At 37.1% G+C, this 26325-nt stretch overlaps 1 protein-coding gene across 2 annotated transcripts in view; it reads right to left on the minus strand.

Moving 5' to 3' along the window:
* The window catches only part of TECRL (trans-2,3-enoyl-CoA reductase like), an 87080-nt gene that overhangs the window by 40842 nt on the left and 19913 nt on the right, over positions 1-26325 (minus strand). For both annotated transcript variants that reach the window (XM_036335267.1, XM_036335258.1), the window contains exon 2: positions 16901-16952. In XM_036335267.1, coding sequence (XP_036191160.1) covers positions 16901-16952 — 52 coding nt within the window. The remainder of the gene's footprint in view (positions 1-16900; positions 16953-26325) is intronic.

Below are 26325 nucleotides of genomic sequence, written 5' to 3' on the forward strand. Positions count from 1 at the left end.
GAATATTAATTGGGCATAGTGGTTTGGGTCGATTTCTGGGGTCTCTATTCTATTCCATTGATCTATATGTCTGTTCTTGTGCCAGTACCAAGCTGTTTTAAGAACAGTGGCTTTGTAATACAGTTTGATATCTGGTATTGAGATCCCACCTACTTTGTTCTTTCTCAGGATTGCTGCAGCTATTCGGGGTCTTTTTTTATTCCAGATGAATTTTTGGAGCGTTCGTTCTAGATTGGTGAAAAATGCCATTGGTAATTTAATGGGGATTGCATTGAATCTGTAAATTGATTTGGGTAGTATGGACATTTTGATGATGTTGATTCTACCAATCCATGAACACGGTATATTCTTCCATCTGTTTATGTCTTCCTCTATCTCTTTTTTCAGTGTCCTGCAGTTTTCAGCATATAAGTCTTTTACCTCCTTAGTTAAGTTTATTCCTAGGTATTTTAATTTTTTTGGTGCAATGGTAAATGGGATTGCTTCTGTAGTTTCACTTTCTGTAAGTTCACTATTGGTGTAAAGAAATGCCATGGATTTCTTAGCATTAATTTTGTATCCTGCTACATTGCCGAATTCATTTATTAAGTCTAATAATTTTTTGATGGAGTCTTTAGGGTTCTGTATGTACAGTATCATGTCATCTGCAAATAAGGACAGTTTTACTTCTTCGTTTCCAATCTGGATGCCTTTTATTTCTTCTTCGTGTCTGATCGCAACGGCTAGTACTTCCAGTACTATGTTGAACAGGAGTGGTGAGAGGGGGCATCCCTGTCTTGTTCCTGTTTTTAGGGGGAATGGTTTCAGTTTTTGCCCATTGATTATGATGTTGGCTGTGGGTTTGTCATATATGGCTTTTATTATGTTGAGGTATGATCCCTCAATTCCAATCTTGCTGAGAGTTTTTATCAAGAAAGGGTGTTGGATTTTGTCAAATGCTTTTTCCGCATCAATTGATATGACTATGTGGTTTTTTTCTCTCAATTTGTTTATGTGATGTATCACGTTTATTGATTTGCTGATATTGTACCATCCTTGCATCCCTGGGATAAATCCTACTTGGTCATGGTGTATGATCTTTTTGATGTACTGCTGGATCCGATTTGCTAGGATTTTGTTGAGGATTTTGGCATCTATGTTCATGAGGGATATTGTCCTATAATTCTCTTTCATTGTATTGTCTTTATCTGGTTTTGGGATTAGGGTGATGTTGGCTTCATAGAATGAGCTGGGAAGTATTCCTTCCTCTTGGATCTTTTGACATAGTCTGAGGAGGATAGGTTTTAGGTCTTCCTTGAATGTTTGGTAAAACTCCCCTGTGAAGCCATCTGGCCCCGGGCTTTTGTTTGCTGGAAGCTTTTTGATTACTGCTTCGATTTCCTCCATAGTTATTGGCCTATTGAGATTTTTAGATTCTTCCTGGTTAAGTTTTGGAAGGTTGTATTTATCTAGAAATATGTCCATTTCCTCCAGGTTGTCTAGTGTGTTGGAGTAGAGTTGTTCATAGTATTTTCTAACAATCCTTTGTATTTCTATGGGGTCTGTTGTTATTTCTCCTCTTTCATTTCTGATTTTGTTTATTTGGGTCCTCTCTCTTTGTTTCTTGGTGAGCCTGGCTAGAGGTGTATCAATCTTGTTTATCCTTTCAAAGAACCAGCTCTTGGTTTTGTTGATCTTTTGTATTGTTTTTTTGGTCTCTATGTCATTTATCTCCGCTCTGATCTTTGTTATTTCCTTCCTTCTGCTTACAGTGGGCCTTTTTTGTTGCTCTCTTTCTAACTCTTCGAGTTGTAGAGTTAGGTCATTTATTCTCATTGTTTCTTGTTTCTTGCAGTAGGCTTGTAGAGCTATGAACTTCCCTCTCAAGACTGCTTTTGCTGTGTCCCATAGGTTTTGGATTGTTGTGTTTTCATTGTCATTTGTTGCCGTGATGTTTTTTATTTCCTCTTTGATCTCATTGGTAACCCAGTCGTTGTTTAATAGCATGCTATTTAGTCTCCATGTGTTTGATTTTTTTGGATTGTTTTTGTTGTAGTTGATTTCCAGTTTTATGCCTTTGTGGTCTGAGAAGATGCTTGATATGATTTCAATTTTCTTGAATTTGAAGAGACTTTGTCTGTGACCCAATATATGGTCTATCTTTGAAGATGACAAATGTGCACCTGAGGAGAATGTATATTCTGTGGCTTTGGGGTGAAATGTTCTGAAGATGTCAACTAATTCCATCTGATCTAGTGAGTCATTTAGGATTGATGTTTCTTTGCTGAGTTTCTGTTTAGAGGATTTGTCCAGTGGAGATAATGGGGTGTTAAGATCCCCTACTATGATTGTATTGCTGTCAATCTCTCCCTTGATCTCCTCCAGAAGATTTCTTACGTATTTGGGTGCTCCTATATTGGGTGCATATATATTTACCAGAGTTATTTCTTCTTGTTGGACTGCTCCCTTTAGTATTATGAAGTGGCCTTCTTGATCTCTTTTTATGTCCTTCACTTTGAGATCTAATTTGTCAGATATAAGTATTGCTACCCCAGCTTTTTTTTCACTTCCATTGGCCTGAAAAACCTTTTTCCATCCCTTCACCATCAGTCTGTGTGCATCTTTTTTTCTGAGGTGGGTTTCCTGTAGACAGCAGATATATGGGTCATGTTTTTTTATCCACTCATTTACCCTATGCCTTTTTACTGGGGAATTTAATCCATTTACATTTAAAGTTATTATTGATAGAAACTGGTTAGTTGCCATTTTTGTTCTTCACCGCTGCATTCCTTCCTTGTTTCCTGCTTTTTCTATTTACAGCAGACCCTTTAGCATTTCTTGCATTGGTGGTTTGGTTGTAATAAACTCCCGTAGACCGTTTTTGTCTGTGAAGCCCCTGATTTGACCCTCAATTTTGATTGATAGCCTCGCTGGGTATAGTATTCTTGGATTCAGACCCTTCCTTTGCATGACTTTGTATATTTCATTCCATTCCCTTCTTGCCTGATGTGTTTCTGTTGAGAAATCGGTCGCTAGTCTGATGGGGGATCCTTTGTAGGTAACTTTCTGTCGCTCTCTGGCTGCTTTTAAGATTCTTGCTTTGTCGTTGGTGTTTGCCAATTTAATTATTATGTGCCTTGGTGTCGGTCTTTTTGGGTTCATTTTGTTTGGGACTCTGTGAGCTTCTTGGATTTGTGTGAGTTTTTTCCTCCCTATATCAGGGAAATTTTCTGTTACTATTTTTTCAAACAGGTTTTCTATTCCTTGCTCAGTTTCCTCTCCTTCTGGCACCCCTATTATTCGGATGTTGTTTCGTTTAGCATTGTCCCAGAGTTCTCTTAGGCTCTCCTCCTGCTTTTTAATTTTTTTTTCTAGAAGCTGCTCTGTTTGGGTATTTTTTTCTACCTTGTCTTCTAGCTCGCTGATGCGGTCCTCTGCTTCTTCTAGTCTACTGTTGATGCTTTCTAGTGAGTTCTTTATGGCAGTGATGTCATTTTTCATTTCTTCTTGGTTTCTCTTCATTTCCTCTTGGTTCTTCTTCATTTCCTCTTGGTTCCTACACATATTGTTGAATTGGTCTTCCATTCTTTTCATCCACCTTATGGCCATTACTCTGAATTCTTTCTCTGACAGGTTGCTTGCCTCCATTGCCTCCATTTCGTTTACTTCCTTTTCTGATGATGCCTGTTTTTCTTTCATATTTGGGTTGGTTCTTTGTTTCACCATGATTTCTCTTCTCAAGGTGTTTGGTTATGTAGTTCTCTCTCTGCTGCGCTGATTCAAAGGCACAAAATACAACACAACAAGGCACAACGTACAAGGCACCGAACTAAATGCATTCACGATATTAATAACCCCAAATAAAGGTGACCCCCCGAACGAAGAGAATTTGGGGATAAAGAAGAAAAAAGAGAAAAAGATTAAAGAGAAAAATAAAAAACAAAAAGGAGTGCCGAAATGATATTGGGAAAAGGGAGCAAAGAAAAAAACAAAAAGACAAAAAAAAAAAAAAAAAAACCAAAACAAAAACAAAACAAAACAAAAACCAAAAAAAAAAACAAACAAACAAAAAAACAAAAAAAGTAAGAGAATGAAATAGAGGTGGGGAAGAGGCTATTTGTATGGGGAGAAAACTCCAAGAGAACCGCAACCAATCTCAATGAACTCCAGCAGCAGATCCCTGGAGACTAATGCAAACTACAAACAACCACCAATATCAAGCGAGGCAAGGGAAAACAGAAGCACAAAAATAACCAGATAAAGAAAAAGTAAGCAAAACAGAAAAATGAAAATGAAAAACAAAACAATTTCCCACACAAGCATAAAAAAACCCCAATATACTCAAAATCAAGCAAACACTAGCAAAACGACAGAGAGAGAGAGGAAAAAAAATTAGATAGTGAAGAAAGATAAGAGAGAGGTGTATATGGATTTAGAGCGAGGGATTGGAAATTAGATATATAAGTAGGGTGAAATTTAGACAGGGGGTAGAAAGAAGGAATAGGGAAAATCCAAAGCAGGAATAGGGTAAGAGAAACAGGACAACAAAAGGGGAAAAGTGAGGAAGAGAGTTTTGGCTTAAGGGTAAATGTGAGATAGAGAGAAATGATGCTAAAGGAACGATGAAAATAGAGTGTAGAACACTAATCCCAAAATAAAATAAAGAAAAATTAAAAAAATAAAAAATAAAATGACACTTGAAAAAATGGTAAAAGGATAGCAATAATACTGGTTAAAAAATGTAGTAATTAAAAAGGTAAAATCAAGTGATGAAAAAAATAAAAAATAAAAAAATAAAATAGGTTCTTAATGAAATGGTGAAAAAAGAATTAAAAAAATATATATATAAAAATATTCAGAAGTGAAGGTGCTTCAGATCTTCCACTCTTCTTTTTGGCACGCCTTAGTCCTGCCAGGCATTCAGGGAAGTGTTGAACTTCCCTGCGATACACTGTCCCTCGTGCAGTAAACACAGACCTGATTTTAAGGCAGGTTGTATTTGTTTCCCAGACTGCCTTTATTTGTGATCACAGAAGAGACAGTTCGTGGCTCTGCCTCTGGGTGGCAGTGTGTCTGGATTGACCTCCGAGGCTATAAGTCCTCTCTATCAGTAGGGTTTTGTTTGTTTTTTTTTTCTCTATGGTATTTGGAACTGGTTTGGGAAAGACCACTGCCCAGAGCTGGTTCCTTGCCACTGCCCGCTGTTTCCCAGGATCCCCAAAAAGAACTTTCCCCTACAGGCTCTGCGAATGACCCCAACTGGGGAATCCCATGCACTGGGTTTAATCATCAAATGCACGGATCTAAGGGGAACTGTAACAAGAGCCTGATAGTTGTGCGAATTCGGAAGCCTCCACCTTCCAGGTTTGCGCACAGTCTTCGCGCGCAGTCTCCGCGCTCCCACTCGCCCCTGACACCAAGCAGCCAGCAGATTGGCAAGTCCAAGGCTGCTCCTTTACATCCAGTCCAGCTATGGGCTCATTTTTCGCGTTCCCTTCTGCTAGCAGCCCTGTGGGGCCCCTTCCCCACTCACGGGTCATGCTGATCCCAACGGCTGCAGACTCTGTGGGGCACAGATTCCGCCCCGCGCGCGCGAGCTCAGTCCTCCCTCCAACCCGACCTGCAAACTGCACCTTTAGGGGATGTCCAACCTTTCCGTGAGAAGAAGCAGTGCTCGTCTGAGTTCACGCAGTCACGCTGCTTGAGATCCCTTGTTTCCAGGTTAGTAGCTGGTCTCTGGATGCCGGCAACAATCACCCAAGATGGCGCAGTCTCCGCTGCTGAGCTGGCGCACCAGGAGAGGCTTCAGCTGCAGTCTCCAACAGTCCTTTTTTTTTTTTTTCCTGGGGGTTCTCGGTCTTTCCTAGCTGCAGACAGTCTCTCAGCTGAAAATCCTCTGCCTATTCGGGCTGCGTGTTACCCGTTTCAGCTGCTCACCCTTATCTGCTCCAGGACAAGGCACCAGACACGTCTGTTTATACCTCCGCCATTTTCCTTCCCTCACATTACTTAATTTAAATGATGGAATATTTATAATGAACCATAGAGAAAGAAATTGGTGACCAATTTTTATTATTTACAATCTGAGCTCTCTGTAGCTGGTGTGGTAAGATGGGATGAATGTAAATAGAAACAGAATATAATTCTGAAAAGTATGCTATGCAGAGCTGGCTCTATTCAAGAGTTTAGTAGAAAAAACACAAAACAATGTTCTATATGTTTCTACATGGCTTAGTTCAATTTCTCAAGATTCCAGAAATTCATGTAGGAGAAATAAGCGACATGTGGTGTCTTTGAAGGAAAATGTAAAGGAAGGACATTATCATTTAAAGTACCAAATCTTATACCCAGTAGACCTTTTCTATTAGTAGATGAACATCCCTCTAATGGATCGATTTTGAGAAAAACAAATTGATTATGGTCCTAGCAGATGAGATAAACAAAACGATGTTAAGCAAAGAAACGTCTGTATATGTGGACGATTTTAAATAAAATAATAATGCAGATAATAAAGACACCAGTTAATTTGTATTAATATACACAAATAAATAAGATGCTGGACAACAATAACGTACACTGGAAGGTGTTTGGATTTAAAGTATTCTGAATGTAGAAAGAATACTTCTGTATGTAGGAAGAATATAGAAATAGGGATGAATCTTAGATTTTTGATAAACAGGATATTAAATTACACAGTTTTATTAATAAAATTACATAATTCTATGAAGTATGAAACTTTTCTTAATAGCTTCCACCAATTTCCTTGCTCTGTTATCCAAAGGTGTATACAACTTTCTCCTTTTCTTTCAGGGAAGGACTTGCTCCAATAGGAAGTTCTCATGTGTACAAACAAAACTAAGGGGCAGGAAGTATTCACCAGGTGAAGGGATGGTAGACAGGAACATAATGGCATGACAGACTGCCTGTGCACTTTGCATTAGCACTTTGGTTATATTGCTTCATTAGTTACTACAGTATTGTTTTAGTGTTTCCAAATATTAAAAGCCTAAAAGTCTTAACAAAAAGGCAGGCACGTGAATTCTGTTTCTTTTCTCTTAAGAAATAAACATCAAATATTATTATACAAAACTCTGCCTTAATGTACTAAAATACTTGCCGGTGATTTAATATTGTTAAATCAGTTGTTTTATTTGTTAGAAATGATTCACTTACTACATTACTTCACTGGAACTAAATGAACCATTTTATTCTCTGTAAACCATTTCTCTGCAGTCTTAAAAATGCCACCTACATAAAATTAAGTGATGTAGCTAAGATGAATTCAAGAAAGCCAGTAAGGAATAATATATATGATAGTGTTTATGTATCTGAAAAATCAGAACGGTTTCCAATACCATACCCAACAACAACAACAAAAGTTTTAACACTCAAAGCAGCACCCAACATGTATAATTTTGCTGACCTTGGGAAGAAAATGCATCTGCTAGAGTTTACTCTTACGAAGCACTCAAGCAAGAAAAACAGAGTGCTATAGCACTGTATAATCAGCGACCGCAAGCAAGGCTTCTGCAGGAAAACAGACGTGGTTCTAAAAATGGATAATTTTAAAGCTGTATGAACCAATATTCAAAAAAGTATGAAAATGAGAGGCATAAAGTAACAAGCCAATTTCACAAACATATTTAGTAAAATACAAGACACAAAGCAAAAATAATCTGGAACAAAAAGAAGAGCATACAGAGTACAACCTCACTATGTCTTTATCTTCACTGGCTTAAGTTTATAATCAGGTTGCTCATCTAATTGCCCACCATAGTCCTAGGGATCTACTGGGATTGATCATAATGCCTATATTGCCATTTATATAGGACACCAGTAGCTGTCCAAGTCTCCCAGACCATCCATCATCACCAAGACATTTCTCCCAATATTACTTTGAACATTATTTATACTTAACTGTCCAAATCTCCATGCTTTCTAAGGCTCCCCGAATGTACTTTACAGCAGGAACTTCTATATCAATTATCACTGAGTAGTTTGGGTTTTTTGTGTTTCTTTTATGCTCCCACCAGAATAAATACCCACATACACACATTATGAGGACCATATGTGCCATAAGGAACTTGAACGTGATACTGGAGGTAGTAGGGAGATAGGGATAGGATACAGAGCTGGTCAATATATGAGAAAATGTATCAAACAGGAGACTATTATAAGTATTTAAAATTTCACATATTTAAAGTGTGGTTGTGAGATTTCAGATTACCAATTTTATAGAATTGGTAATATTTTTAATAGTCATTTAGTTAATAGTCAGAGACCCTTTTCAAATAACAATATTGTGACACACTAAGAATTTTAATAAAAATACTTATAATATGGCTACCTTATATACATACTTACACAGCCATATACATACACAATTACTTGTTCTTATAAATAAGATATTTCATTTATTCTAGGATTAGACAAGTTTAAATTAATTTTTCATTTTCCAAACCCAACAGCTTCAATACAAAACAAGATGTCGGGGTGAATATGGTTTCTCACTATCACAATACTTTAAATACTAATAAATCCAAACACAGTTTTCAGGGAAGGCAGATAAATAGTTCTGATATTGAAAATCTTCCCCGTGAACCCTCGGGCATAGTTTTGAATCTAACCAGGGACACTTCAGTGCACAGGCTGGCTAGGGCAACCCTCAGGCATTTTAATGGTACTTGCACACTGCAAGATAATTCATTGTGAAATACATTTTCCTATTTATTTTCTCAAGAGTTACTTCATTTCAATTTTCACCAATGCTTAGAACTTGGAAAAGAAACTGGAATGTTTTCACAATGAATCTATTACTGCAGCTTTGTGAGTCAAATACTAATGAATTCTGCAAAGGTGTCTGGAAGATCGATCAGATATTGAGATGCCACATTGGCTGTTTAATATACAGTCACAAATTTTGGGAAGGAAACAGTTTTGATTTTTCATTCATTAGTGATAGTTTCTAAATCATGGAAATTATTGAGAGCACACACAGAGAAAAAAAAGTGAGAATAAAACATAAATCAACATTTTTAAAGATTAGATAAAAATACTTTTATATAAGCTAAAGAAAATACAAAATGAATAAGTAATTAATTAATTTAGATCTATAAAATTTAGTTTTCCAGCCAAATTGGGAAAGTGTGTCTGTGATGTGTACATTAATTTATAAAGACTTTATACATATAGCAATGAAAACAACTAAATGGAGAAATATGTGGGTAAAGACAATGAACAGGCAATTTCCAGAAATATACTTATAAGTTACAATTAAGAGTATGAAAAAAGTAATTCACCAGTGATGCAATAAATTGAATCTAATACTAAATGAAATCTTTTTTTCACTCATCATTATAAAAATTAAGTTGTTATATTGAGTGTTATTGAAGAAAAGGAATAAAAAGACATCCTGAAGTAAACTAGGAAGAAATTTAGCAATACATGTTAGGATTTCAAATGGGCTTATCCTATATAATAAACAGGTAATATGCAAATTGACCATCACACCCTCACACAAGATGGCTGCCCCCATGTGGTCAAAGATGGCCAGCAGGGGAGGGCATTTGTGGGTGATCAAGCCAGCAGGGGAGGGCAGTTAGGGGTGACCAGGCCAGCAGGGGAGGGCAGTTGGAAGTGACTGGGCCTGCAGGGGAGGGCAGTTGGGGGAGACTGGGTTGGCAGGGGAGGGTAGTTGGGGGAAATCGGGCTGGCAAGGGAGCAGTTAGGCATTGATCAGGCTAGCAGGGGAGTGGTTAGGGGGTGATCAGGCTGGCAGAAGCAGTTAAGGGTAATCAGGCAGGCAGGCAGGCAGGCCAGCCTAAACTGGCAGTTGGACATCCCCTGAGGGGTCCCAGATTAGAGAGGGTGCAAGCTGGGCTGAGGGACACCTCCCCCCCCCCAGTGCACAAATTTTATGCACTGGGCCTCTAGTTCTTAATAAAAGCTTTTTTTAAAAAAAATATTCTTACAAATACAGTTAAATAAGTTCACAAACATATATTTTTCTGGTGAATACCACAATGCATAGTACATAGTAAATGTTCCATAAGTATTTTTTTTAATATTCACCAAATATTGTTGAATAAATAAGCATATAGTACTTTATGATAGAAGCAATTAAAGTATGTGTCCAGAGAATGTGTATTACAACCCCAAGCAAAAGTATACTATATTTCCATTAATATTTATCATGTAGATAAATACATTTTTACACAAAAATACATCAAGAACATATGTTTATAGGGAAATCTATTAGAGAATAATTATCAAAATATTTAAAATTGTGTATATAGGAACACAGAGGTATTTCCACATTGGTGAAAATGTTAATAATTGGTGGATAATGTTTTATTTTTTATCAGTTTTTGCATTTTAGAAATTTATCTTGAGCCCTGGCCGGGTAGCTGTTATTAGAGCGTTGTTCCAATATTCCGAGATTACAGTTCAATTCCTGAACAGGGCACATATAATAAGCAACAAATGAATGCATAAATAAGTAGAAAAATACATTGATGTCATTCTCTCTCTCTCTCTCCCCCCTCTTTAAAAATCAAAAAGTAAAAACTGAAAATAGAAATTTATCTTGTATTTTATTATAGTAAAGAGTGAAGTTATTCTCTTGCAAAAAGAATAATTTATTTAATCTAATGTTGTGCCAACAACTTATATACAAGTCAAAAAATTCATACATGAAAATGGGGCATTGGCACACTACTATCTTTTGGAATTATAGAAAATAGTGTGATATAATTAAGCATGTCTGGATTTAGCAATGATACTATTTGCATTTTCAAGAAATTTATAATAGGATCTGAGTAACTATTTGAATATAAACTTTTTTGTAAAATATAAAAATGATGTTTTTTACTTACTAGGTAAATGTGAAAACAGATAACCTTCTTTATGACATCTTCTTACAATAATGCAGTCATTAAAGCATTTTAAAAGCTCATGTGTTTGCTTTTAGATTGTTTACTTAGAATTGCACTGTGATGCATTTTGTGTCTTTCTGAAAATTTCCTTAAGGAAGAAAATCTCAGAGAAGAGAGGAGACTAATGCTGCTTCAAGCAACATCTTAATAGGCTTTCTTGCCTTTTTGTATTACTCATCATACATCATGTCCATAATCCTGTTAATGAATGAACTTAAATCAGAAACAGTAGCTGCCAAAATAAAAATATATAAAAAAGAAAAAAATTGAATATTTATTAAATTTTGATATATGATCTTTGTACCAGTGGTTTTAGTGCTCTGTGTGCTTCCTGAAATCATACTATTGAGACTACTAGAGGCCTGGTGCATGAATTTATGCACAGATGGGGTCCCTCAGCCTGGCCGATGATCGAGGCCTATCGGGGGTTGGCCGGCCAGGGGGAGAGGCTGCAGGAGGTTGTCCAGCTGTGGGAGGTTGGCTGTGGGAGTGCACTGACCACCAGGGGGAAGCTCCTGCATTGAGCGTCTACCCCCTGGTGGTCAGTGCGTGTCATAGCGACTGGTCGACTGGTCAATCTGTTTGTTCAGGTCGTTCAGTAGTAATGGTCGCTTAGGTTTTTATATATATAGATTCCTTTTTACAATATGATAGCCAGTCCTTCTCACTCTCCAGTCATCTATCTCCCCTGGAAATTTAAATGTTGTCACACAGTCACATACTCAAATATAAAATGGAAATCAATTATTTGCTATAGATAGACTATCTGCTCTAATATTTGAAACATGTATAATGTACATATTTGTTCAAGTTTAAGTGTTGCTAACCCAACCGTTTTGATGCTTGAGGATTATGAAACAAAATTATTTTATAGAATCAGACTTGGGTAACATTACAATATCATAAAAGATGATCAAAATAACCCTGACATTGCACAGCAATTCACAGGTTTAAATGCTTTGTGCCATGAGGGACAAAACAATTTACAGACAGGATAACACCTCATGCATTTTAGGAATTGCTATTAGTTATGACAGTTTTATTACATGGACCTTGACTATCAAAACAACTGACCCTTCCTAACAGTTTGTTCTCATAAGATTTTGTAAACAATCATATATCATATATCATATAGGTAAATAGAATCCTCAACACTTCTCTGAGTATCCAGTGACATTAAGTATACAGCAATGTAAATATGAGCAATATTCTAAAGTCGTCACAGTGAAAGGAAGTACATTTTCAACACTGGGATACTAATATGTGCCAGTGGTTTATATTGTGATTTAGATTAAAGGCATAAAGAAAACACTGGCTTAAGTAAGAAATTTAAGGGATATAATTAAGGCAGTTAAGAAGACTTGGAGAAAACAAAATTATATTATTCTATACATCTTTAGCTAAATTTCAAAATAGCAAACACTAATGAAATATAGTACGATACTATGTTATGAACACTGCATTATAATGACATTTCCCTGTAAATTATTGACAAAGCTCATAATTCCTTTTGCCAGATGAACTATTAGAGAATGTTAGCTACTTCCTGAGTTACAAACAAAGGGCTTTTTCTAAGAAAATCATTCTGCCACTTCTTTCTGTGGTTGCATTTATCATTTTTCGAGCTTCTTTTGTTGAGAGATCAGGAAATTCTGTAGCCTGGTCCAGGAGGCTCCTTTTAAATTGCCTACAGAATAGTCATTATTCTATGCTATATATGATAAATCCTTCTAGTCTGTTATCTTTGTTTTGAGTTACTCTCCTGGAACCTTTCAAAGTTTACCATTGTTTATATTTTTACTGGCTTTTTGGCAAGATTTATATGCATTTCAACTGTCACAATAAATTATATATACCTTCATGTGGCTTAACCTACATTTGCTCTGCTAATTTCATTGTTCTTTCACTTGCTTTCTTCCCAAGGCTTTCCTGGGAACTGCAGAGACAAGTACTCCAGGAGATTATAAACATTGAAATGCTTTATGGTGTTGTCAACAAATAGGCAACACACAAGCCACAGGCAAAATGATTTTTCTTTTCTTTCAGAAACTTTTATGACAGTTAATGCACAAATCACACTTTAGCTGATTGTCATCCTTTTTTAACTTAAGTTCATACACTATTCTCAGATTAGTCTCACAAGAGAAATTTCATTAGCACTTTCTAGTCATATTTGCATTATTTGTTTTTAAATTCTCACCCAAGAACATGTTCATTGATGTGAGAGAAACATCGATTGCTTGCCTCACATACCCCAACCAGAGATCGAACTTGTAACCTGAGTATATGCCCTCACTGGGAATCAAACCCTAGAGCTTTTGGTATAAGGAATGGAGCTCCAACCTACTGAGCCATACAATTCAGGGCTAAAACTGTGGTTTAATTATAATTACAGAACTAAGCTCTACTAAACAATCATATTCATAATAGCTAGTTGGTAGCTAGTTTCTTTTTTGAGATTATGCATGGCATTGGAATACCTTTCAGGGTACCATGATATGATAGCCAAACACCTATAACAATAAAATCAATAGAAGTTTTAAAAAATTAGAAAAAAAATAATTTAAAAAAGCTGTGTGGATGAAATTCTACCTTTATACAACTTTGTGTAATGGCAATATTATGCATTTTCTGTTACAGATTCCTTAGATGACAAGAGTAAAGACCCAGTTTCTAAAGAGTATATTCATTCCAATGTTGCTTAGAAATTCTTTATTTTTATTAGTATAGCTTCTATTTTATCAGTGCAAACTATCCCATCATTCATCCCTCTCTTTAGAGGCTTAGATTATAAAAACTTAAATAATTTTAAATATGATAAAGCATAGAGAAATAACTTCTAACATACAGGTAGAATTTTTTCACTAGAATTCATTTGTTATTTTGGCAAACATTTTGATTTTTGATCAATTAAATCTACAAAGTAGAATATACCATTACAGATTTAAATTATTATGTACATATACAGTTTTTGGAATATTAAATGAGATGAGGGGAAATAGGTGAAAGTAATACATTTGTGTGTGTGTGTGTATATATATATGTATATAATTTATAGTTTAATAGGTGTCTCTTCTTTATGAAAACCATTGCTCTTTCTGTTTTCCCTTAAGAGCTAATATTGTAATTGCATTTTCCTCTTGTATTTACTTACCCATCTCTTTGCTGGTGTTACCAGGGTAATCTAAAAAATGACTCATAACAAAGCAGAACTGAAAAATTATAAATCTTGGAAGAACCTAAGAAAGTCATTGTTTAAGACAAGAAAAATCAAGGTAAAAAAGTTCCAAAATAAAACTAAGAAAAATGTAAAGCTAGCAGAAGTCAGAGAAATAGTAGGCAGACAAGAAATCAAGATCAGTGAGAACACCTAAGGGAACAGAGGCCAGAGATAAAAGAGATGTAAAGAGCATTCTTCCCTCAGAAAACCAGTCTTCCGATCAGTTATTTTTTTTCTTTCAAGGTTACAAGTCTTATTATAACTTCAGGGCTTGGAAATAAACAGCATCATAAATGTCATAATATATATAATTTGTCATCAGAAGGTAAAGAAGTTTATAAAAACCTAACAATTGTAGTTAGATAAATATAACTATATGTAAAATATATATGATTATTTTTTAAATATTTTTATAAATGTAAATAAAATGTTCAATGTTGCCTGGTCTTAAAATATGCTAAAGATATAAAATATGAAGGCAATCAGTATATAACTTTAAAATCTGTATGTACAGTCACATCATGTTAGTATTAACATTTTTTTTTTTTTGGTTTCCTTTTCTGATTTGGAAAACATATCAAACACAATGTCCGATTTAATTAACTTTGAGATCATTCTCTGTAATATAATACAAGCAAAAAAAAGTTTTTGTGTCTATATTTTATATAATTTGAAGATCAATACATGTTTAAAGTATAGTATAAATGCAACATTTTCTGAAAATAATTTTTCTATAAGTGATGGATATATTTTCAAAATAAAGGTACTTTTGAAAAAATGAATAAAGTTATAATTTATAGAAAGTTTTTAAAGTTTAAAACTGTGCTTTGAAAAGTAAAATAATAGTTGTCAAGAAATCCCTAAATCTTGATATATATAATTGGCTATTAAAACTATCCATATTATTGTCCTTATCCAATTTTCCACTTCTGAAACTGGACACTTCTAAGATTTTTATATAAACTACCTAACTTCACTTGTCTAATTACTAAAAATGGGCTCTGGACCACATAAATATAAAACTTCTGTATGAATTTAAGCGTATTTCAGATAATTCTGTTCCAACCTGTTTATGCTTTCTATTCCTATCAAAACTTCTAAATCATTTTCTCCCCAATGTTTATCAGTTTTAGATACACTGACTATTTTAACTAACTTCCTCATGAGGCTATTTTTTTTTTTTTTTTGAAGGCTAACAGGGATATCTTCCACTGTCAATTAATCACTATACCTAATATAATGTCATATATGCAGCAAGTATTTAGTAAAGATTCTATTTTTTCCTAAAGAAATAATGAAAATAATAAAAACAATTATATCTATTTTACTCTAAATACCTGTTTTACCCTAAACACCTTAAACAGCTTAATGTTCTAATTTGTGAGCTTTAGGAATATTTTCAGAAAAGAAACATGTTCAACTAAACCCAAAGGATTAAAAATGCAGTATATACATTCAATGGAACATTATTCAGCCTTAAAAAGGAGAGAGTTCTACACATGCTACAGCGTGGATGAACCTTGAGGACATCAAGCTCAGTGAAATAAGCTGGTCAAAAAGAAAAGAAAAACTAAAACAAATATGGTCTGGTTCCACTTATCTGAAGTATCTAAAGTAATCCAATTCATAGAAATAGAAAGGAGAATGATGGTTACCCGGGATTGGGGAGTAAGAAATGGAGTTATTGTTCAGTGGCTACAGAGTTTCATATCTGCAAGATGAGAAAGGTCTGGATATATTTCATAACAATGTAAATATAGTTAATGCTATTAAACCATAAACTTAAAATGGTATGTGGTTTTGTTTACCAAGATAACAATACATGAAAAAAGAAAAGAAAATTCTCCCTAGCAAAACCCATAGATTGTAGAGCACCAAGGATGGACTCATATGTTAACTATGGACATTGGATCAGAACAATGTGTCCATGTAGATTACTAGATATCAGAAAATGTACAACTCCGATATGGAATACTAATAATGGGGGAGCCTATGCATATGAGGAGAGAGGGTAAATGGGAACTTTATTTTCTGTCAATTTTGCTATGAACCTATCAAATTGTTCTAAAAATGCTTATTGAAAAATTCTTCCTAGCAATTACAGTTTCAGTATGTTTATGAGTAAACTTTGTTAAAATGTTTTAAAAATAAAATTCGAATTTATACAAACTTCATATAAATATTTCAAGTAGATAATGACCTCTCTTAATGTTTATCTATAATTAAAATTAAATAATATAATTTAAATGTATAAATAATTCTTATGTGGAAGCAGTTTGACAACAATAAATATAAAACAAAGTAAAAAACTTTGATTAAAATGGTGATTAAATATAAAGAAATATTTAACATTGATTAATGCTTTTTGTACTTTGTATTGATTAATGCTGTTAGAACAAAAATTGTTCAAATATTAGCTGGAAAACAGTTTTGTGAAAAAAAAGAATAAGATTAAGATGCAAGAATGTTCATGGTCAAGAGAAATCTATAATAATAAAAGTGTAATATGCTAATTACACTGGACAGCTGAACGACCTTCCAGACGACCTTCTGGACAAAGCTGGGGTTGTGAGAGCCAAGTTCCTTGCACAAATTTCGTGCATCAAACCTCTAGTTTAGCATAATATTATTTCTGAGTTCCATGCTAAGATATGGTTTCCACACATTCTTTCCATCATAATATAGAACTTATTATTACAGATGATTTTGAACCAATTTGATAAAAATAAGTCTATAATATAAATTCAAATGTATATATAAAACTTACATGTTTTATGAAACTTTTGTTTAATATCATGAATAGTAGACGTTTGCATCATCTGCAAAGGAAAAGAAAATAGAAAAAAATTACTGTAAGGAAAAGGTGTTTATCTGTTTGCTGTATATTTAGTAAGAAAACACAATATGTTTGAAGTGTAAAGTTATTATAAAATAGTCTATTCGTTTTGTTTAACTTTTTAGTCATTGTTGCTTTGACAACTTGAAATTATATATATATATATATACACACACACACACACACACACACACACACACACACACACACACACACTAGTGCCCTGGTGCACAGATTCGTGAAGATTGAAAGAAAATTAATTATAAGAAATATTTTAATATAGCTATTTGCCCTTTCTCTATAATAGAAGTGTCAACCAAATTCATGATCAATAATGACAGATTGAAACACACACATGTGATTACTGCCAGCAAGAGCTTTATATGTATTGCGAATGCGTGAGTCAACTTAACCCTTTATACATATGGAATAAACTTGCTTAATGAGACCTGCTTTCTAATTTAGCTAAACTTTTTCCAGCCCAGTAAAGCACCCCAACTTCTCTTTCAGGTAATTGTCAGCAACACAGCAGTAAATATCAACATGAAGCAGATTATTATTGTAGATCATGCAGGGAGAACAAAGGGTAAAATATTTAACTGCAGCAGTGTTTGACTATATTCTACACAGTGAGAAAACCTGAAGTCATTTTCAAGATCCACCATTTCTTACTTCTTTTCAGTTGGGTCAAGTTTCTGAGCTTTCTACATCTCCATTATCTGGCTAATAAAAGAAAATAGGGTTCTACCAAGTCTCCTATCTACCTACTCCAGGACTTCTGTGAGGATCAAATGAGATGAGCCACAGGAAAACACTTAACAGACATTTGGTTAAAGTGTAAAATGTTTGCACCTGGCTATATAGCAAGTTGTGTTCTTGGGCTGAAGAAACTCCAAGGAGGCTAGTTGCCAGACTCCATAGCAGCTAGAGAGGAAGCGGGGCGTTGCTACATAACGTTATTATGTGGAGCCCACAGCAACTGTTTCCTGACTGGGCTGGACTATAGGACGCATTTTGTGCCATGAGGCCTTGGCAGTGTTGGCTGCAAGTTGGTGGGGTGTTGCTCCAGGGTGTTGATGGGGCCTGTGTTCCACTTGCGGGAAGCTGAGTGTTGCTTTGTCGGCGCCAGGTTTGCGATGCCATTTCTTTGTAAATGAGCAGTGCATGTCAGAGCAGCTCCTGTGTTGAGCATCTGCCCCCTGGTGGATTGAGTGTCTCCCCCCTGGTGATCAGTGTGCATCATAGCTACCGGTTGGATGGTCAGAGGGACACAGCATTATATATATATATATGTATATATATATATATCTTTCCAAATTTTTAATTTAAATATAGTAATAATGGTATTATTATATGAGTTCATCCTAACCAATATCTCTAAAATGAATTTTTGAATTTTCTCTGTGCATAATATTCAGTTTCTGGTTTTCAAATAACTGAGATTATCTGTTAAAAGATAAGTAAGCACACCAAACAAATAGAAGATAAAGAGTGTTTACAGGGTGGGGAAAAAGTAGGTTTATAGTTGCTCATAAGGAAAATAATACAATAAATAATAATACAAAAGTAAACACTGTTTTGCATACTCACAACTGTAAATCTACTTTTGCCCCACTCTGTATATAACAGAGAAGCCTGAGAATTTGAAATTAATATATATGGACAAAAAGGGAAATTTTACTTGAGAATATCATCAGAAAAAAGACCTATCTAAACCCTATATTTAGCTGTGTTGTTAAAACTCCCATCCAAAATTACTGTTGGTTCACAAAATCCATGTTAGATATATTATTTGGATTTTTTTCTGTGTATAGGGGTCTGAACAATTATTTGGACCTAATTTACTAGAATTAACCATTTCTAATATTAAAATAAAAGAAATTTAAAAATCTTTCTTTATCTATATTGAAAAATTCATGAGTTTGCCTTTCAAAATTAATGGCACAATAACGCATAGACACAAACAACAGTGTGGTGTAGGACAAAGGACAAAGGACGGGGGTGGGGAGGGCTAAGTGGAGGTGGGAAGAGGGGTGGGGGGATGGGGATATCTGCAATAATGTAAACAATAAAAATAAATTTAGAAAATAATTTTAAAGTAACTTATTTTGAAGTGAAAAGTAAAGCTGGGAGTGCAAAGTCAAATGAAAACAGATATAAGTTCCTTAATGTCATGTGAAATTTCTTTCAAAAATAGATTTCTGTAGGAAAGCTGTATGCTTTTCTTAAAACTAGAATAATTTAAATTACAATCTTCTAATTGACATATGAACTTTTTTCTGAATTTACCAGCTTTCAAGGCTAAGAGTTTGTACTTCTGAAAGAAACCTACATGTGAAAGAGGGTTGTTAATTGCAAGCTTTTAACAAAGTTTTACATTTTCTTTATTTTTAATTACATTTTAGTTTCACATGTTAGAAAAGTGCTGATTTTGAATAAACCTTTGAAAACTGCTCTTTTTGTAGCAATTTTAGTCAAATACAGCAGAAAAAAAATGTAATAATTAACCACTAAATGCTTTAGACAACTAAGCTTAATTAACCACAAGACTGCTTGATCAACTCTTTCACGGCTTTAGTTGTATTTAGAGCAGGAAGAGAGGAAAGGATGACAATTAATAGAGCATGTAAAGCTTTATGATTACTAGATTCATGTCTCAGTAGCTTCATCAGGAAGTTTATTCATAATAACTTTTACTTTTTAGCCACTTTTACAACCACTTAGAAAGGACAAACTATCATTTTTGCATATCACTATTAATTGTGCAGATGGAAGAAATTTGAAATCCTGAAATTCTCATTAACATTTTTCTCGTCAGAAAAAAATCATCTTATAATGTTAAGTAGACAAGTAAATTATACTTCTTAGTTGAATAAAAAATGTACTTCTAAATTTTAACTGTTCATATTTGAGATTTGGGTCATCATCGTTCCTTTATCCAACATTTAAGTTGATGGATATAGTAAAAATTTTTCACAAACTAGATTCTACTTGAAATTCCCCCATACATAGGTCCTGCAATATTTCACACATAAAAAATAAAATTTCGTACTATTGCTGCTTTTAAAGCTTTTTCAGGAACTTCTTGAAATGAGCAGATATCTCCAGAATACTGTTTACCCTACTTCGAGAAATGAAATTTAATTGGTAAGGAAAAGTAAACAACCACCACATGAAATTCACTCTACTGAAAAATAGCAAAGTGCAATACAAAAATTGTCAGTAAACTTTGCGAAGAAAAGGAATGTGTTCAACAATGAAGACACAGAGAGAAATAAAATATAAGATAAATTGAATAGAAATAATTAACTGCAGAGGTGTGAAAATACACACACACACATATACACATAATATCCAGTGCACAGCTGCTACCTGGCAAGGGCTCTTGCTTTCTCATTTTTGGGACACAGGAAATAGAACTAAACTAGCCTAGAGAATCATATTTTAAGATTGATTAATTCAGGAAAGTGGGAAAAATACCCCTGAGAATTTCCATTAGAATATTTTACATTAGTAAATAGGAAATGCAGTTACCAGAGTTTAACTCAGAATGGCAGGGAGTTTTCTAAGTAAGCAACTATTATTTTATAATAATTATCAGATTGTAACTAAAATATAAATAAACTGCCTATATAATTTGTTTATAAACTCAGAATATGTATGGTATTTTATGGAATACCAAGGATTTTCAATATAAATAAAATTGATACTACAGTATGAGTGTGCAAAAAAAAATCAGTATTAATAGGTTTAAATATTTTAAACTGGATTTTGTTTATAATTATAAGAAATTGGAAAATTATGTCATATAAATTGTATTTATTTACATATCACAATGGATTCTTTAAATGAGTTCTTTGTTTATTTAAAATTATATATATATACTAGAGGCCCGGTGCACAAAAAATTTGTGCACTCTGGGAGAAGGGGGGATCCCTCAGCCCAGCCTGTGCTCTCTTTCAGTCTGGGACCCCTCGGGAGATAACGACCTGCTGGCTTAGGCCTGCTCCCAGGTGGCAGAGGGCAGGCCCAATCCCTAGGTGCAGCCCCTTGTTGGGCTCAGAGCAGGGCCGATTGGGGAGTTGGAGCGCCTTCCCCTGTCATGCACAGAGCAGGGCCAATCAGGGGTTGGGGCTCTGTACCCTGTCATGCACAGAGCAGGGTCAATCAAGGGGTTGGGGAGCTCCCCCCTGTTATGCCCAGAGCAGGGCTGATCAGGGGGTTGAGGAGCTCCCCCCTGTCACTCACAGAGTAGGGCCGATAAGGGATTTGGGGCACCACCCCCTGTCACATTCAGGGCAGGGCGGATCAGGGGGTTGGGGCACAGCCTTCTATCACCTACAGAGCAGGGTCGATCAGGGGGATGGGGCGCCCCCACTGTCACACTCAGGGCAGGGCTGATGGGGAAGTTATGGCTCTACCCCATCACACACAGAGCAGGGCCCGTGAGGGGCGGGGGGTTGGGGCGCCGCACCCTGTCACACACAGAGCCGCAGGGCAATCAGGGGGTTGGGGAGCTCCCCACTATCAGCCACAGAGCAGGGCTGATCAGGAGGTTGGGGCGCCTTCCCCTGTCATGAACAGAGCAGGGCGGATAGGGAGGTTGTGGCCCCGCCCTCTGACACACACAGAGCCACAGGGCGATCAGGGGGTTTGGGCGCTGCCCCCTGTCACGTTGATCCCGGTGCCGGGAGTCCTCTCGGCTCCGCTGATCCCAGTGCTGGGAGACATATTACCCTTTTACTGTATAGGATAGAGGCCTGGTGCATGGGTGGGGGCTGGCTGGTTTGCCCTAAATGGTGTCCTGAATCAGGGTGGGGGTCCCCACTGGGGTGCCTGGCCAGCCTGGGTGAGGGGATGATGGCTGTTTGCATCTGGTAACACACCCTTCAGGGTGGGGGTCCCCACTGGGATGCCTGGCCAGCCTGGGTGAGGGGATGATGGCTGTTTGCAGCTGGTCACACACCCTTCAGTGTGGGGGTACCCACTGGGGTGCCTGGCCAGTCTGGGTGAGGGGCTGAGGGCTGTTTTCAGGCCGACTGAAGCTCCCAACTGCTCCTTTTTTTCTTTTTCTTTTTTATTCTGGGCCAGCTTTAGCTCTGGCTCCAGCTCTGAGGCTTATGCTGCTGAAAGAAGGTATCTGGTTTGTTTCGGTTCTATAATCAAAACACTGTATAACTCCAGCTCTAAGTACCCGGCCTCCCTGAAAGCAGGTTTCTGGGGTTTTGTTTAGCTTCTATATTCATTACAATGTTTCTTAAACTGCAGGCTCAGAGGCCGGCAAGACAGGTGGGGAACGTTGGAGTCCTCCGTCACTGAAGCAAGCAAGCCTCATGTTAGTTGCAAGCTGCCTGGCCGCCGGCCGCCATCTTGGCTGGCAGTTAATTTGCATATCTCGCTGATTAGCCAATGGGAAGGGTAGCGGTCGTACGCCAATTACTATGTTTCTCTTTTATTAGATAGGATATATATATATATATATATATATATATATATATATATACACACACACTCAGATATACTAGTAGATTTTAAATTTTTTAAAAAAATATATATATATTTTATTGATTTTTTACAGAGAAGAAAGGAGAGAGATAGAGAGTTAGAAACATTGATGAGAGAGAAACATCGATCAGCTGCCTCCTGCACATCTCCCACTGGGGACATGCCCGCAACCCAGGTACATGCCCTTGATCGGAATCGAACCTGGGACCTTTCAGTCCGCAGGCCGATGCTCTATCCACTGAGCCAAACCAGTCTCAGCTAATTTTTTTAATCATAGCAAATGTTTCTTTATATATAGCAACTAGAGGCCCGGTGTACAGATTCGTGCACCAGTGGGGTTCCTCAGCCTGGCTGTAGGGATGAGGACAAAACCAGCTCTCTGACATCCCCCCAGGGGTCCTGGATTGTGAGAGGGTGCAGGCCAGGCTGAGGGACCCCACTGGTGCACAAATCTGGGCCTCTAGTATGCATATAAGAGCTTTGGTTAATCTCTTTCTGCCCTCCCCTTACCCTCTTCCCACTGAGATTCATCAATCTGTTCCATGTTCCTATGCTTGTGGTTTCCACGTCTACATTGAGTGTCTGCCCCCTGATGGCAAGTGCACGTCATAGCTACTGGTCAGCCGGTAGAATGATCGGCCAGTTGGCTGGTCACTTAGACTTTTATATATATAGACTAGAGGCTCAGTGCATAAAATTCATGAACTTGAGTGGGGGTCCCTCAGCCTGGCCTGTGCCCTTTCACAGTCCAGGAGCCCTGCAATGGATAGCCCCAAAAAGGTAGGCCCTGCCCACCCACCACTATGCTGCCACAGGGTAGCCTGGGACTCCCTCTTTGGAGTGGTTGATTGCGCCCCACAGAGAGAGGCCCAGCCCACCTGCCACAGCCCGCTGGTCGGTGGCCTGGGCCTCCCTCTTTGGGGTGATCGTGAAGCCCCCCAATTGATCGATTGCCCTGCTGGCTGTTGACCTGGGCCTCCCTCTGCAGGGTGATCATGGGGTGATGACTGGGCCCCTGACCAGTCGCATCACACTCGCCTTGGCTGGCCTGGCTCCAGTGGTTGTCATAGCATGGTCGTCCAGATGGTTATTCTGCTGTTTGGCCTTTGTGTCAATTTGCGTATTATGCTTTTATTATTATAGATAACACATTTGGTAATTGTCCTTTCAGTTCAAAAAGAAAATAGCATTAGTATATAAATTAATTTCTTTTTTTGCTTTTATTATTGATTTATTTTTAAATCTTTATTGTTCAGATTATTACAGATGTCCCTCTCCCCCCGCCCCATAGCTCCCCTCTAGCCAGTTCTACTCCACCCCAGGTCTTCGCAACCCCACTGTCTTCATCCATAGGTGTAAGCTCTTTGTCCAATCTCTTCCCACACCCCCACACCCCCTTCCCCCTGAGAATTGTCAGTCCACTCCCTTTCCATGCCCCTGATTCACCAATTTATTCTGTTCACCAGATTTTTTTATTCATTTGGATTTTAGATTCACTTGTTGATAGATAGGTATTTGTTGTCACTTTGTTGTTTATAATTTTTTATCTTTATCTTTTTCTTCTTCCTCTTCTTAAAGAATACCCTTCAGCATTTCATATAATACTGCTTTGGTGGTGATGAACTCCTTTAGCTTTTTCTTGTCTATGAAGCTCTTTATCTGACCTTTAATTCTAAATGATAGCTTTGCTGGGTAGAGAGTATTCTTGGTTGTAGGTTCTTGCTATTCATCACTTTGAATATTTCTTGCCACTCCCTTCTGGCCTGCATAGTTTCTGTTGGGAAATCAGCTGACAGTCGTATGGGTACTGCCTTGTAGGTAACTAACGGTTTTTCTCTTGCTGCTGTTAATATTCCCTCTTTGTCTTTTGTCCTTGGCATTTTAATTATAATGTGTCTTGATGTGGTTCTCTTTGGATTCCTCTTGTTTGGGGTTCTCTGTGCTTCCTGGACTTGTAAGTCTATTTCTTTCATCAGGTAGGGGAAGTTTTCTGTCATTATTTCTTCAAATAGGTTTTCAATATCTTGCTCTCTCTCTTCTTCTGGCACCCCCATAATTCAGATGTTGGTACGCATGAAGTTGCCCCAGAGGCTCCTTACACTATCTTTATATTTTTGGATTCTTTTTTCTTTTAGCTCTTCCTGTTGGGTGTTTTTTGCTTCCTCACATTTCAAATCATTGACTTGATTCTTGGGATCCTCTAGTCTACTGTTGAATCTCTATATATTATTCTTTATTTCAGCCAGTGTATGCTGAATTTCTGACTGGTCCTTTTCCATTTTTTTGGCATTCTCACTAAGATCCTTGAAGCTCTCACTAAGTTCCTCAGAGGTTTCTAGAAGATTCTTGAGAAACCTCATAACTGTGGTTTTGAACTCTATATCCAGTATTTTGCTTTAATCCATTTATTTCATTTGTGACATGTTTCTTTGTCTCTGCATTTTGGCTGCTTCTCTGTGTTTGTTTCTATGTATTGGGTATCTGCTAAGTCTCCTTGAGTTGATAGAGTGGCCTTGTGTTGTAGGTCTCCTATAGGGCCTAGTGGCTCAGCCTCCACAGTCACCTGAGGTGGACACTCTTGGTGCACCCCTTTGTGGGCTGTGTGCACAGTCTTGTTGTAGTTAAGCCTTGAATGCTGTTGGTATCACTGGGAGGAATTGACCTCCAGGCCAATTGGGTGTGGGGACCAGCTGTGACTACAGTTGGAGAGCTGCTGTGCAGGAGACAACCCTATGGAGCAGGACTTGCTTCAGTGGGGCTTTGGTGCTCACTGAGTCTGTCCCTGGAGCGTGTCACTTATGGATGTGAAGAGTTATAATCTGGTATGGTCTCACACTGAATACTGGGTACACTGGCTCTTGGATCTCCAAGGAGGTACAAAGTCAGCAACTGCCTAGGGCCACCCAGCAGAAGATACAGGGAGATCTGCAGATTACTCCTCTTTGTTTCAGGTTTGGAAGTGCCCAGAGTAGGCCCAGCTGTGTAGCAAGGCAGGCTCCTGCTGCTGCCTGTTTAACAGGTTTTACGCTGAGAAATGACAGGACATTCTTATGCAAAAGCCGCTGTGGACAGCGTGGGTGGGGTTGTAAATTGGATGGGGCAGATTCTCAGGGTATCTTCTGGGCAGAGCTAGAAGCAATGATTCCAGTCAGCACTGCATCAGAGAAGTCCCAGAGCAGGAAAAATTACTACTGCAGGCACCTCCGTCTGAAAGAAAGCTGTCCTCCCATTCCTGTCCTGATGCCAAACAGTACAGTTTCTCCCTGTACGTTTCTGGGTCCCCCAGAGTCTTGCCTGGCACTGGAGCTGAGAGCAAGCAGGAGCTTGTATTTCCCTCCTGATTAAAAAAGCGGCACTCCCGGGTGCCAGCCCGTTCCATGGCTCCGCACCCCCTACCAGTTTCAATGTTCTTTCTTCTTTAACTCTGGTTGTAGAACTTCCACTCAGCCAGCTTTCCCACAGTTCTGGATGATAGTTGTTCTAGTCTTTTAGTTGTAATTTTGATGTGGTTGTGAGAGGCATCAAGTACAGGTATTTGCCTATGCCGCCATCTTGGTTCCTCCTATAAATTAATTTCTTTAAAATATTCACCATATATTTAAAAATATATTTATCTAAATAAATTTCAGTTATATAAATACTTTTATTTCCAATAAATTATATGTAAATTTTATTTAGGTATATAGGCCAGACATTATTGATATTGTAATAAATACACACACATATATATAATTATAACATATTTAAAAATTTTTAAGTGTAATTGATATTAGATTTTGAGATCCTAACAAAATACAAAAAGGAGAAATATTTTACAAATTAGAAACTAACTCAGATTTTAAGAACACAAA

The sequence above is a fragment of the Myotis myotis genome, unplaced genomic scaffold (assembly GCF_014108235.1).
Source record: "Myotis myotis isolate mMyoMyo1 unplaced genomic scaffold, mMyoMyo1.p scaffold_m19_p_1, whole genome shotgun sequence".
NCBI classification, from domain to species: Eukaryota; Metazoa; Chordata; class Mammalia; order Chiroptera; family Vespertilionidae; genus Myotis; species Myotis myotis.